The following is a 14,120-nucleotide window of genomic DNA, read 5'->3' as shown; positions in this document are numbered from 1 at the left end:
GTTTGGGTAAATCAGATTGGCACTCCAAGAATAGGGGGGTACAAAGATACCCCAAGAATAGGGAATCACAGAGGTGCCAGGAATAGGGAGATGCAAAGGCACCCCAAAATAGAGAGGGGGTACAGAGCCCCCAAAATAGAGAGGGAGAGACAAAGGCCTGAAATAGAAACAATGCAAAGGTGCCCAATAATAGGAATAACAAGACTAGATATTCAGGGTGAAAGCACCCCAAATTTAGTACTATAGCAGAAAGCTGCTTTCACAGGAGGATAGGGCCAGGTTAGGTCAATTGGTGAACGGGACTATGGACCACTGCGCTGCAGGCAAAGCAGCACAGAGCAGAGATGGTTAACAAAAGAAAAGGTGTCTTGTTAACCCTGAGGTTATTCACCCTATCTGTCTCATCCCCTAGGCTAGCAAAGATAAACAGGCGCGGTGCCTCCTGGGCACCTCCTGTCAGCCGTTAACAACCATCTACCAATCTGCCCTGCACCAGGATTTTGTTTTGTGTTGACCCTAACCCCAGACACTGTATATCTTCAAAATCCCCTTTTTCCCCCTCACATCCCCAAGTTAATGTTCACGGTTTCTTTGTCTCTTTGTGCACCCCCATCATGTTTGTAAGCCTTCTGATATGAATAAATACGGGGCAAGGACCCTTATTCAGTACTCTTGTCTTTTCCCGGACATTAGCCATTTCTCACTTTAATCCTGTATCTGCTCTTGTGCTGGCCAAAAGAGAACTTTAGACTTAGAGTCTATGACACCACAGCAGGAGGCATCACAATCCTCGACTTCAAGTTGTATTACAAAGCTGTAATCATCAAGACAGTATGGTACTGGCACAAAAACAGACACTCAGATCAATGGAACAGAATACAAAATCCAGAAATTGACCCATAAATGTATGCTCAACTAATCTTTGACAAAGCAGGAAAGACTGTCTAATGGAATAAAGACAGTCTCTTCCACAAGTGGTGCTGGGAAGACTGGACAGTGACATGCAGAAGAATGAACCTGGACCACTTTCTTACACCATACACAAAAATAAACTCAAAATGGATGAAAGACCTAAATGTAACACAGGAAGCCATCAAAATCCTTGAGGAGAAAGCAGGCAAAAACCTCTTTGACCTTGGCCGCAGTAACTTCTTACTCAACACATCACCAGAGGCAAGGGAAACAAAAGCAAAAATGAAATACTGGGACCTCCTCAAAATAAAAAGCTTCTTTCTGCACAGCAAAGGAAACAATCAGCAAAACTAAAAGGCAACTGACGGAATGGGAGAAGATATTTGCAAATGACATATCAGATAAAGGATTAGTATCCAAAATCTATAAAGAACTTATCAAACTCTACACCTGAAAAACAAATAATCCAGTGAAGAAATGGGCAAAAGAAATGAATAGACACTTCTCCAAAGAGGACATCCAGATGGCCAACTGACACATGAAAAAATGCTTAACATCACTCATCATCAGGGAAATACAGATCAAAATCACAATGATATACCACCTCACACCTCTCAGAATGGCTAACAATAACAACTCAGGCAACAACAAATGTTGGCAAGGATGTGGAGAAAGAGGATCTCTTTTGCACTGCTGGTGGGAATGCAAACTGGTGCAGCCACTCTGGAAAACAGGATGGAGGTTCCTGAGAAAATTAAAAAATAAAACTACCCTACGACCCAGCAATTGCACTACTAGGTATTTATCCAAGGGATACAGGTATGCTGTTTCGAAGGGGCATGTTTATAGCAGCACTATCAACAATAGCCAAAGTATGGAAAGAACCCAAATATCCATCAATGGATGAGTGAAGATGTGATACACACACACACACACACACACACACACACACACACACACGAGTATTACTCGGCAATCAAAAAGAATGAAACCCTGCAATTTGCAACTACGTGGATGGAACTAGAGAGTATTACTCTAAGCAAAATTACTCAGAGAAAGACAAATATCATATGACTTCACTCATATGAGGACTTAAAAAATTTTTTTTTTTCAACGTTTATTTATTTTTGGGACAGAGAGAGACAGAGCATGAACGGGGGAGGGGCAGAGAGAGAGGGAGACACAGAATCGGAAACAGGCTCCAGGCTCCGAGCCATCAGCCCAGAGCCTGACGCGGGGCTCGAACTCACGGACCGCGAGATCGTGACCTGGCTGAAGTCGGACGCTTAACCGACTGCGCCACCCAGGCGCCCCACTCATATGAGGACTTTAAGATACAAAACAGATGAACATAAGGGAAGGGAAGCAAAAATAATATAAAAGTGGAGTGGGACAAAACTTAAGAGACTCTTAAATATGGAGAACAAACAGAGGGTTACTGGAGGGGTTGTGGGAAGGGCATGGGCTAAATGGGTAAGGGGCATTAAGGAATCTACTCCTGAAATCATTGTTGCACTATATGCTAACTAACTTGGATGTAAATTAAAAAAAAAAAAAAATTCCTGTTTGAAAAACGGGAGACTGAATTTCCTGTAGGGAGTGCAAGGATTTTCCCTGTCTCTATGCAGGACCTACGTATTGTCCCCATTAATAGCCTTTTGCCTCAAGCCTCAGGCATCACACTCCTTGGTTTCTCTGCTAGTAAAATAAGGGTGGGCAAAGCTCATTCCTGTCTTGTAGTGAATGATCTCACAAAGCTGGAGGAGAGTGGTACAGGCACTCTACACTCAGTGTGGCCACCTGCTTCTTCCCTCTGGACCCCTTTTGTAACTATTTTTGAATTATTTTTTTTAACAGAATTATAGTTAAGTACCATCTAGTTGTTCATACCCCTATGAAATAAGAAGAGCTTATTTTTATTTTTGTGTTTTGATTCTAGGCATATGAATGAAAGTACCCTCACTCAAGTATTGACACACTCACACACCCACACATGGTGCCAAGACTGGGCTGTAATGGTGAACTAGACAAACAAGGTTCTGGTCTTCACAGGGTTCTTAGAAAGGAAGTAAGCAACAGCCCTAAGATGAAAGGGTTTCATACACTTAAGAACTTCAATATTCTTGCCTGGTCTTAAAAATCAGACAGTATGAAATAAACAATGTATCTAACCTTGTACTTCTGACAAGCAACCAAAAAAAACAAAAACAAAACCCTACCTAAAACAGCGTGTTACCAATGAAGCCATTCCATTACTTAATTCACTCTAGGTTTGAATGAATTTACCTCCTAATAATCCTTTTTCTAAGAGACTTCCAGGGTTTGTCCTAATAAAACCATAGTAAAAGAACAGCACTGGTTTGGTTCCTATCCTCTTATGCTAAGTATCCATGGATGTTACTGGAAGCACTTTCTAAAAATCTATTTCTCAAGCCTATAAACAATTCCCCAGGGATTCCTCCTATACAAAGACATGGTCTCTTTAACGAGGTCTGCTCAACCCTTTGCCAAGACCAGGTCTGTGACTCACTAGTTCATTCCTCTCCAAGCAGAGAATGGAAACTTCTCCCCTTCTGCTAATGCTTGAGGAGTGACTTGGAAGCATGGTGGGCAGAATATGAGTTTATTTCTCCATTTTAGCCTGTTTTACCTCCTCCGCACATGAGCACCCAATAAAATGAAAGTACAAAGACAATTTCTGCTACTCTTTATTACAGGAATTACTTTACTTCTGCCTATACCTGACCTGCTGTCTACTTTGCTGCCCAATCCTGACTCAACAGTCAATTCTTCAAACTTAAACTATATCAGACATTGACTTCTACAGCATCATGGCAACAACATGTGATGTACACATCATGGTCCCTTGCTATAAGCAGGGTCAATAGTTTCTACACATTTGCCTTGCAGTTGGTTTCCAGGCACAAGCATTCCCACATCATATTCCTAAGCCCCATAATAAGCTATTTTTGCCACACACGTCACGCTAAGGTCAACAGCCCAGACATATAGTTTCATTCCCTTTCATTATAACTTATGGCTCCAGAGCTGGCTTTTTGTGCCTCATCCTATTTTTTCTCCCACACTTACCTCCTACTTTTCTCCTTCTGTCATAGATTTAGAGAAGAGAAAGGCATAATATTATGTAGTTACCAGAGCCATGAAGATTCCACTGGTGACAGAAAAATCCAAACTTTAGCCCAACTAGCTTGTGGCTGAGCCTTCTTTCTAGTGTACGTTTTGCATTTTTCTTTTCATTATTTCCATTCTGTACCCTGATGTCACAGTCCCCATTATAATCCAAATGCAAACACATAATAGATGCACAACATATTACTGTGGCCCAGAGTCTGGCACTGGCATGGGCACCTTTCTGTCTAACGGGCTGAGATTGTCAGGAGACACTCTAAGGAACAAACACACTGCTGTAAAGATGCTGGCTGTTAAGAAGGTGAGGCAGGAAGGCTACTACAGGCGGAATCTGTGGCTTGCCTTCCTCTGTCCCTGAGAAAGGAACAAAAGTATAGGATGGATCGGAGATCGTCACAACAATCCTGTGAGGTAGGAGAGTATGCAGTTACTATACCCATTTTCCCATTGAGGACACTTACAATCTTTCAGACATGTGGGATGTTTCAGATCCAGATGTAATGAACGATATGCAGGCATGTGACCTCGGAAGTGAGTTTGTCAATCTCGTTTCATTCGAATGTGAGAGATACTTTATAATCTTTACAATCTCCTTTCAACAGTTTTGTGAGAAGTTACTTGCTGCATTAAGGCCATTTCAGTTTCTCCATCCATAAAGTGAAAGTAAAAACAAGGCTCACAGGTTTTCTGATCCTGAGAGTCAGAGAAAAGGGCAGGACCAGGACCTACCTCTCCTTAGAGTCTGAGATACAGTGATTTTCCCAGCTTGTGCTCAGAGAGGCGTGGCCTGGGCAGTGTCGCAATGCATTTCTCTAGTTCGGAGGTCAGAGAGCTGGGGTCAAATATGGGTTGCTCAGTAGCAGCAAACCTCAGGCAAAGCATCCTCTACTGGTATTAGCACAGCAACCAGCTCTGGATATGGCTCTGGATACGGACAATTATCTTTTGGCTTTTTGGTAAATCCCACACAAAAGGTTTCCTGAAGGCTGGATCTACTTCATAACCCTCGCTGACTTAATTATGGCACCAATGAAGACCAGGGAAGAAGAGCATGAGCTACAGACAGGACAAAGTCCTGAATCTTAACACCAACAGGTTATCTCACAACTGCTCTGATCCTCACCCTCAGCCCTGTCATACTTCCCTCACGGGGGTGTCCTGCTCATTTGACTGAGCCTCAACTTTTTCAGATGAGTGACTTTGGCCAAGTAGCAACAGACCACTGAGCCAGGCAAAGGACTCCCTGGATCCTAGGCTCAGCTTAGTTCAAGGGCATCTGTGTCAGAGGCCAGGTTCACCAAGACCCCTGTGGGCCAGGCAAAACTCTAAGGCCTCTGGCTAGGATGGTGGCTCAGTTAGTCCTCCTCATCCAGGGAGCAGATGGTCAGAGGAGCCGTGTTGTTAGCTCCAATGCTATAGCAAGGACTAAAGTAGGGCAGGAGACGCCCAGGGAAGGGATAGTGGGGGAAAGTGAAAATGTGGGAGCCATTGTCAGTCACATTATAGAAAGAGATATCATGGGCCTCATAATCCAGGAAGATCCCCACCCGGCGGGGAGGGACCAGCAAGGACAGGAGGGGGTATTCATCAGTGCCTGCTCGGTACTCATTTCCCTTCCGCAGCCTTATCACCCAGAATCCATAGTGGGGGGATAAATAGACCACCTCCTTCCGGTCTACATTTTCCTTGCACACTCCCAGGCCCCATTCTGACCTGTCTCCCACTTCCACCTCCCAGTAGTGCCGGCCTGAGGAGATGCACTGGCTGCCCAGGACGATATTGTAGCGGTAGAATCTCTCAGGATTGTCGGGCAGTTTCTGCTTGGTATCTCCATAGTGCACGCATTTTCTGTCCTCAGACACAATGAGACGGGAATAAGCAGTGTCTGGATCCAGGCGCACATCAGCTGGGGGAAAAAGATCCTGGTTGGTGACACTGACACATGGCACAAGGCACGGGTGTGGTCTCTTTGATGAGCACAGCCATGGGTTTCTCAAAGATGGGTGGGACTGAGGCTAGCTGGGGCATCCAGAGGGCACTGAACCATTTTCTTTCTCTAGGAGGGGTCCCTCCCACTGCCCATCATAACCTTTCCTGGTATTCATTACCTGCGTATGTCTTCAAAATCTCTCTTAGCCCCGGCACACGGCAATCTGTCTTTAGCTCGAGGGAGACTGGTTCTGGTCGCTGTAGGCTCCAAGACTTGCTCCTGGCAGAGAAGTGGTGACCCTTGAGGCCAGAAGACCGTTGGGACCATCTGGGCCTTCCCTTACTACAGGAAAGATGGGCTTGAACAGGGACAGTCAGTGGGGTGCCCCTCCACAGCAACAACAGGCAAAGCAGAGATGTGATGATTATTTGCCTGAGCCTGAATGGATTGTGGTACAGAGAGAACAAACACATTTTGTGCTGGGGGAGGGTCAGATGTGTAATGGGTGCTGGGAGAGGCAGCAGCGTGCCACAAAGGAGGAAGGCCAATACCCAGGCTAGAGCACCAATGGAGACATCTTTTTTCCCTTCTTGGGCAACCTACTTAAGACTACATATTTTATAACTTTACCTGAAATTCTTATTGGAACTACTGGAAATGAATTTGACTGACTACAAAGAAGGAAGAAGGCTGATGAACAAAGCTTCTTTAGCAAATGTAAGGAAAGATGATTATGGACCAGCAGCCACTCTTCTGTAGGTATGGGGTCTACATTTCTTCCCTACTTCTGCCTCTGGTCGGGCCCCACTATTCTTCACAGGGCTGCCTTGGAGCTCCAAGGATGTGAACATACCTGTTTAAGACTTCCTGAATACCCTAGAAGGAGAAAAAAAATGCAGCACATGAGTATGTGCTATTCCCCCTTTGTTTTTTAATTTTATTTTTTAAAATTTACATCCAAATTAGTTAGCATATAGTACAACAGTGATTTCAGGAGTCGATTCCCTAGTGCCCCTTACCCATTTAGCCCACCCCCGTCCCACAACCCCTCCAGTAACCCTCAATTTGTTCTCCATATTTATGAGTCTCTTCTGTTTTGTCCCCCTCCATGTTTTTATTTTTGTTTCCCTTCCCTTATGTTCATCTGTTTTGTCTCTTCAAGTCCTCATATGAGTGAAGTCATATGATTTTTGTCTTTCTCTGACTAATTTCACTTAGCATAATACCCTCCAGTTCCATTCACGTAGTTGCAAATGGCAAGATCTCATTCTTTTGGATTGCCAAGTAATACTCCACTGTATATATATACCACAACTTCTTTATCCATTCATCCATCAATGGACATTCGGGCTCTTTCCATACTTTGGCTATTGTTGATAGTTCTGCTATAAACATGGGGGTGCATGTGTCCCTTCGAAACAGCCCACCTGTATCCTGGGTGGGATATTGCTGGGTCGTAGGGTAGTTCTATTTTTAATTTTTTTGAGAAACCTCCAGACTGTTTTCCAGAGTGGCTGCACCAGCTTGCATTCCCAGAGTATGTGCTATTCCTTGGAGGGACCAGATAACACCAAGCCCTGGGAGGGGGTTTCTCTAAGGGAAAGGGAGGTGGAGAGCAAGGCTGACTGGTTGACTTCAGGCTCCACCTTGACTCTCAGGCCAGAGGGGAAGGACTGGTATGAAGCCAGAGCTGCCTGGGCGCTGCCCTACCTGCAATGTGACAAAAGGTCATGCCAGGCATTAGCAGAGGGGAGAAGGTATATGGGATCAATGTCTGACAGGCTCTGGTGAAGACTAGCTAATTCTCTCCTGGAGTCCCATGCCACCTTTAGCTCTCATTCAAAGTTCCCAAGAAAACCCACCACTTACCTGCAGCATCCAGCGGACAGGCCTCTGAGACCTCTCTTCCAGCTCTGCAATCATCCCCCACAGCACCCGACTCTGCTGGATGAGCTCATTACGATTCTGCTCCAGTTTTTGCACGGTCTCCCCCTCTTCTTGCTCTAGGCTGGTGAGGGCTGCGGCTGCTTCTACCTCCAGTTGCCGACCTGGTGGCTGTTTTTTCTTTAATAATCGCCGATACTTCTCAAACTCCCACATGATACTCTGCTTTCGGGTTTCCACCTGGATCTATAGAGCCAGGACCAGAAATCAGTACTGCTACTTCTTGTAAGGGCCATCCAGGACTGAGGGAACTGGCACATGCATACACACATACTCTGGCATGTGCTGGTACCAACTGTGTTATCAGGCCCTGCAGAAGCCAAGATGAAGGATACTGATTTTCCTACCTCTCCGTTCCCAGAGCAACAGTACATGCTTCTGGGTCCCTATTACTACGCTTCTTGACCCTAGTGGGACCCAGGATATTATCTTGGTACTCTATGCTCTAGACTCTTTTCTATTTTCAGACTAATATATTCTACCTTCAGAATAATGACCAGGAGGATTACTCTTAGGTCTCTAAGGCAGTGTGACTTTACACTGTTAGTGTTGATCCTTATGGATTTTACATCAATTCAATATGCTCTTTTAGGTTGGTTCAATGTTACCTCCTGTGGATCAAAAGTTCTGACGGTTTGGTAGTTAATGGTTCTCAAACTTATTACAGGGATGATTATCCAATATTCTAGTAACTTAACTTTTAGTAAATATGCTCTCACTGGGGAAAGTGAAACAGAAACAATGTATTACCAAGCATTATATCAATCTTACCAGTGTGAACTTATGCATACCTGAATTATGTAGTTTTCCTTTCTCACATGTGAGGACACAAACCCAGAGGTCATCCCTTTATCGCTATCAAGAAACTGAAATTGAGAGGGTACATAGCCTGCCTGAGGCCACACACTTGGTAGAGAATGCTGGTTGGAGGACCCCAGGGTCTCTGACTTGAATGCTGCATCTGGCCTCATACAGATGAGGAGGCTACCGCAGGCCAGCTCCAGGAAAACACAGGGACCACACAGTCTCCCCTCCCCAGGTGGCAACCTGCCTTCCAGCTGGCAGTTCGCTTCCTCTCACCAACTTCCAGCTTCCAGGCCTCATCTTGCTCTTTTTTCAGATGCTCCAAAGCCTCGTGGAGTTTCCACTGAAAGAAATAAAAACCTCATGAGGACACTTCAGGCAGCCCAGGTTGTCAATGAGGCTTCCTAGCATTGGCAGGAAAACACGTGTCCCTCAGGCAGAATGAACGCTGGAGGTAAAGGGAGTGCCTGGGGTTGGCGTGGGGGACAGCGATTCCTGCCCGGACGACATTGGAGGCAGGACTCTGACCATTTCAGCTCCCACAGTTTCTAAGTTTCTGTAAAATAGAAGAAAAGGTCCATTTCCAACCTTGGACGTTCCTATCCATGCCTATTTTTATCCTTATCTGCCTTGTTATCCTATAGCCTCTTAAAACCTTGTTATTCGGAGTAATGTCCATGTGGGTTAGCAGCATTCACATTACCAGGGAGCTGCTAGAAATGTAGAATCCTGGCCCCACCCCTGACCTACTGAATCAGAACCTGAATTGTTCACATACATATTAAAAGTAAGAAGCTCTATCCTAGAATATTACCACAAGAGATTACTGCTGGAAAGCATAAAGTGTTCTGATCATAATATTAACCATTTTATTAAAGATTTGCCAGGTGCCACATGTGGCTTCAGCACTAAACCTATATTTAGTGCTCACAACCCTTGAGTATTATCCCTATTTTGTAGATAAGAAAACTGAGGCTCAGTGACTGAACTCCCCAAGGTCATTCAGCTAGTAAATAGGTGGGCTGGGATTTAACTCCGCTCTCTAACTGCTATGCCAATATTTCACTGCCTCCCTATTTTAAAACTCAAAATAAAATGAACTAGGAAGTGCTTCCAATTTTTTAGAAATCATTTTTTCATAGAAAAACACCTAATTCAGGAGATTTGTTTTACACTCTTACATTCTAAACTCAACTTCAAGAAAGAGAAGACCAGTACGAGATCAGTGGATCACAGAATCACTGGGATAATGAATCTGATAAAGATATGTCAGCATGGGCATCTGGAAAAAGAGCAAAAAGCTGGAAACTGATGGGGGGAGCTATAGAAAAGGAGCAGCAGGTGTAACAGAGATGACCCCCCCCCGAAAAAAAATAAAAAGAGTAGGGAAAGGAGAAAGAACACTGGAGGAAGAGCAAGAAGACCGAAGTCCCAGCCTTTGATCTTCCTTTAACTTATTTAACCTAAAGTCAGACATGCCTTATAATGTAATATTAGATAATCTCACTTAATCCTAAATGACTCAGCCATGGTCCCTTCCAGCTCTAAAATCATTTATCATGATCTCAAATTTCTAAGCCTCAGTTTTGTACATAAAGGACAGAGTTGAGGTGACTATTGCCAAATGATTATTTGTGGCATTGCTAAGAGGAATTTGCAGATTTTGCTGGGTGTGGCCTTGACAGCTTCATGCCCAAACTCATTCAAGGCTCTCAGAACCTCAGCCAAACCAAACTGGTCTCCTTCAAATTCTCAGTAAGGAAAGCATGTTTGGGCTAGCCATTAAGCCATGCTAGGCTCGGGGATAGGGTGTGGAAGCAGGAGGAAAGGAAATGCAAGGAGAGGTGTGGCTCACTGTATCTGGTCCCCAGGATCAGTGGGTGTGAGGAGTCAAGGGAATCAGCTCTCACTTAGTCTCTGGGGCTCCTGGTCAAGTCCTTGATCTAGAGACAGCCAAGAGTGGGGCAGGGGAGAGACTGGGGTGGCTGGCCTCCATCTCCCACCTTATACTCCCAGGTGGCATCCTCCATAGGCACAACACTGTGGTCCTCATGCTCAGGGGACTGGCTGCAGGCCTCACACATGATCAGGCCATCCACTTTGCAGAACATCTTTAGCTGTTCCCTGTGAAGCTCACACACATCACCCTTCAGCCCCATTCCTGGATGCATCCCTAGCAGACGAACTTTTTCTACAACATTGGCCAGCTGCCAATTAGGCCGCAGGTTCTTTGGCTGGACAGGAGCCCGGCAGAGGGGACAGGTGTAACCCCAGTTCTGGGATTCTCCTGGAACCTCCCAGAGTCCAGAGAGACAGCCGTGGCAGAAGCTGTGACCACAGTCGATGCTCACAGGCTCCCTCAGAAAGGTCATGCAGATGGGACAGGCCACTTCTTCCACGATGGCTTCCACCAATGCTGCAGGATCCATGGCTCCTTCTCACTCCCTCCTCAGAACATGAATAAAGCCAGGCAGAGGTAGTCAAGGCTGAGAAGGAAAGAAAAAAAAAAAATAACAGGATAAAAATGTTCTTCTGTTGAAGAACAAAGGGATCAGCAAAAAGGATAGTGATTGAAAAAAGCTAACTTTCACCTTTGGATCCTTTACTGACCCTATTTAATAAGTGTTGGCCTTCCCAACTGAAGTTCTGACTGAGTCATATTATTCATACCATGGTAGAGACAGCTGGGGTGACTAAGTGAGTGGATATTGGGAGTTTTCTGTTTTCATTCATTTGGTCATCCCTCCTCTGAGTTTGTTCACCAGACCATTCCCATTCTACTTCAATCACATTCTCCAAACCAGCTTTGTTTCTCTTGAGCTTGGTAAAGGTCCCCAAAAATGTGATGTTTCAGTATCCAAAATAAGTCCAGAAATACCCCTAGGTATACATACTTCAAGGTGCAGAAAAGGTAATAATACTAGATGCCCATTGCCTATATGCTTAGTTTGTTTTCTTGTGTTGCATATTTAAGTGTAAAGTATAAGGGAACCAGCAATATTTTCTCCACACCCTCTAAAGCTCTGCCCATCTCTCCAGCACTAATATTCACTAAGATGACAAAACACTTTCCTCAGCCTTCAGTGATATGTTTAGAAGCAAAGATGAAATAACACCCATTGCAAGATAAAAACACAGGTCATCTGATGACAGTCAAATCCACACTGATGAAGGCACTACCCCAGCAAGAAACCTGAGATTTTTGCCAGGGCCAGATATGAATATGGAACTTGAATGGTCAATGGCAGGCTCTTGGCTCAGTAGGCAATATTTGTTTGTTCACTTCCGAAGTTTGTGTGTTCCTGGCTAGAATCTGTAAAGGGAAGAGCCATGTTGGTCTTAGTCACAGCTGTATCCTCAGCGCCTAAACAGTGCCTGCCATGCCATTATTGTTGAATAAATATTTGTTGAATGAATAAACCAGGTAGGTATAGGAAATAGCTCCTAGACACAAAATGCTTTTATAATTTGTCAGGTAACTGAGAGCATATCATACAGTAATAAAAACAGCAAACACTCCTTAAGCACTTCCACTATGCTCCAGGCACTTTTCTGAGTACTTTACACAGATTAACTCAGTTTATTTCACAACCCTAAACAGAAACCATTATATTACTGTTCTCCTTTTACAGATGCTTGGCCCTGGGCTCCACCATTCTATCTTGGGCAAATTACTTAACCTCTCTAGCTTCAGGGTAGAATAAAATTTCAAAAGAGAGAAATCACTGTGGTTTAGGGTAGTCCAGCAGGCTTCCTGAAGAAACTGGAGCAGTTAGTAGATTTTGCAGGGCTCTCTGCAGGCCTTCTCATTGACCTCCCTGCCTCCTGATTGTCTACCTCCCAGTATCACTGCCAAACCGTGGGATTCAGTATCCTAAAACCTAGTTTTGTGAAATCACTCACCTACTGAGAGCCTCTCCTGGTTCCCCACCACCAGTCCAATAGGAATCTCTCTCTTCACCCCTGAAACAGCAACTGTGCCCAGTTAAGCAAAGGGAGAAACTTCCACGCTTTCCTGAACCCATGTCTTCAGGGTTATTTCTATTTTTGCAGCTTGAAATAACTTCTCCGTGATCCTACTCTTAACATCATTTGATACACAGACACACATATGTTTATCACCTTACTTCTCACACTAAAAGTTTCATGAGGATAAGGATATTCTCTTATTTTGTTCACTACTATATCCATCAAGAAGAGTTGCTTCAAACATTTTTTCAATATGAAAGAATTAGTGTATATATAGTAGCTTGGAAGTGGAATATCCTCATCTAATACAGAGGGGCACCGAGAGCTACCACCTAAAGTTGGCACAAAAGTAGTTATTATCTATGATTCAAAGCAACAAAGATCAACAGAAGAATGCAAATAGAAATCGAAAACTGAGAACATGGTGGCAGTAGAGAGGTAAGGCAAAGAAATATCCAAATAATAAATCAAGAAAAAACAGCAAAGCATATCTTAAGACTTCAGAGTCATAAAGATCTAAATATGAAAAAGTTTAAAGTGGTGGCCTCTGTAAGAAGGACAGCGGCAGGGAGCTATTGCTCTTCCACATAAGACTTGCTTTATTGGTTTATTTTTTATTATACATAAGTTTCTTTCACAAAAGTTGAATTATTAAACGTTTAATTGCTTCGACCTTGCCTTTGCCGGGGTGGGGGTGGGGTGGCAATCTGGGAAAGGCATTTGAGGGCGGAGAGCTGAGCGTGGAAAAACCTCGAGAGGAGGGATCAGAGCTGAGACAGGGCGAGGGAGGCGGTGACCCCGGGGTTTCGGGAGCAGAGGGGGATGGTAACCTCCTGGCTGCACGACGCGGGGCAGGGCCCGCGGAATGAGGACGGGTGGGGACAGAAAAAGGTGAGCCTGCAGGACCGCTGACTTCAGAACGGGAAGAGCTGTCACCCACCTCCCTCCTCAGCCGGGACTAGCGCCCCGCGGCAGAAACTGAAAGAGTAGACAGACGCCAGGTTCCCGCGGCTGCGTGCCCCCAGCGACACGAGCCGCTGGTCCAGCCAGCGTAACACTTACCGCCGGCCGGAGATGAAGGCCCCAAAGCTGCCAGCTCCTCTGCCTCGCCACCACGGCTCCTAGGCTCCGCCCGCAGGACCGGAGCCAATGAGCGGCGGGCAGGGCCCGGGATCGCAGTGGGAGAAACCAATCACAGGCAGGGATCGAGACAATCCTAGCCAATCGGAGGTTGGCTCTCGGAGCGCCAGTGTTTTTTTTTCTGCTACGTGGGTTTTTCTGGCTCCTTCCACTCAGAGTCTCTTAAACTGTGAAGGGGCCCAGGAGTTAGTCCCAGGACAGGTGGAAGGGTTGAGAATCGCGAACGACGACCCCCAGGCCCTGCTGACTCTGGTCCTAAGGAACCTCGCGG

General features: G+C 45.1%; 1 protein-coding gene across 1 annotated transcript; it reads right to left on the bottom strand.

Moving 5' to 3' along the window:
• Positions 1-3,515: 3,515 nt before the first annotated feature.
• TRIM68 (tripartite motif containing 68) lies at positions 3,516-13,863 on the bottom strand. Its single transcript, XM_025928976.2, has 7 exons — positions 13,772-13,863; positions 10,744-11,226; positions 8,988-9,083; positions 7,862-8,122; positions 6,846-6,868; positions 6,171-6,271; positions 3,516-5,968 (listed from the first exon to the last, which is right to left on the bottom strand). Exons 2-7 carry the CDS (start codon positions 11,167-11,169, stop codon positions 5,418-5,420), a joined length of 1,458 nt encoding a protein of 485 aa, XP_025784761.1. The 5' UTR covers positions 11,170-11,226; positions 13,772-13,863; the 3' UTR covers positions 3,516-5,417.
• Positions 13,864-14,120: the final 257 nt, after the last annotated feature.

Source organism: Puma concolor, chromosome D1 (genome assembly GCF_028749965.1).
Source record: "Puma concolor isolate L17-30 chromosome D1, mPumCon1.1.hap2, whole genome shotgun sequence".
NCBI classification, from domain to species: domain Eukaryota; kingdom Metazoa; phylum Chordata; class Mammalia; order Carnivora; family Felidae; genus Puma; species Puma concolor.
This window is presented reverse-complemented; position numbering and strand designations above follow the sequence as displayed.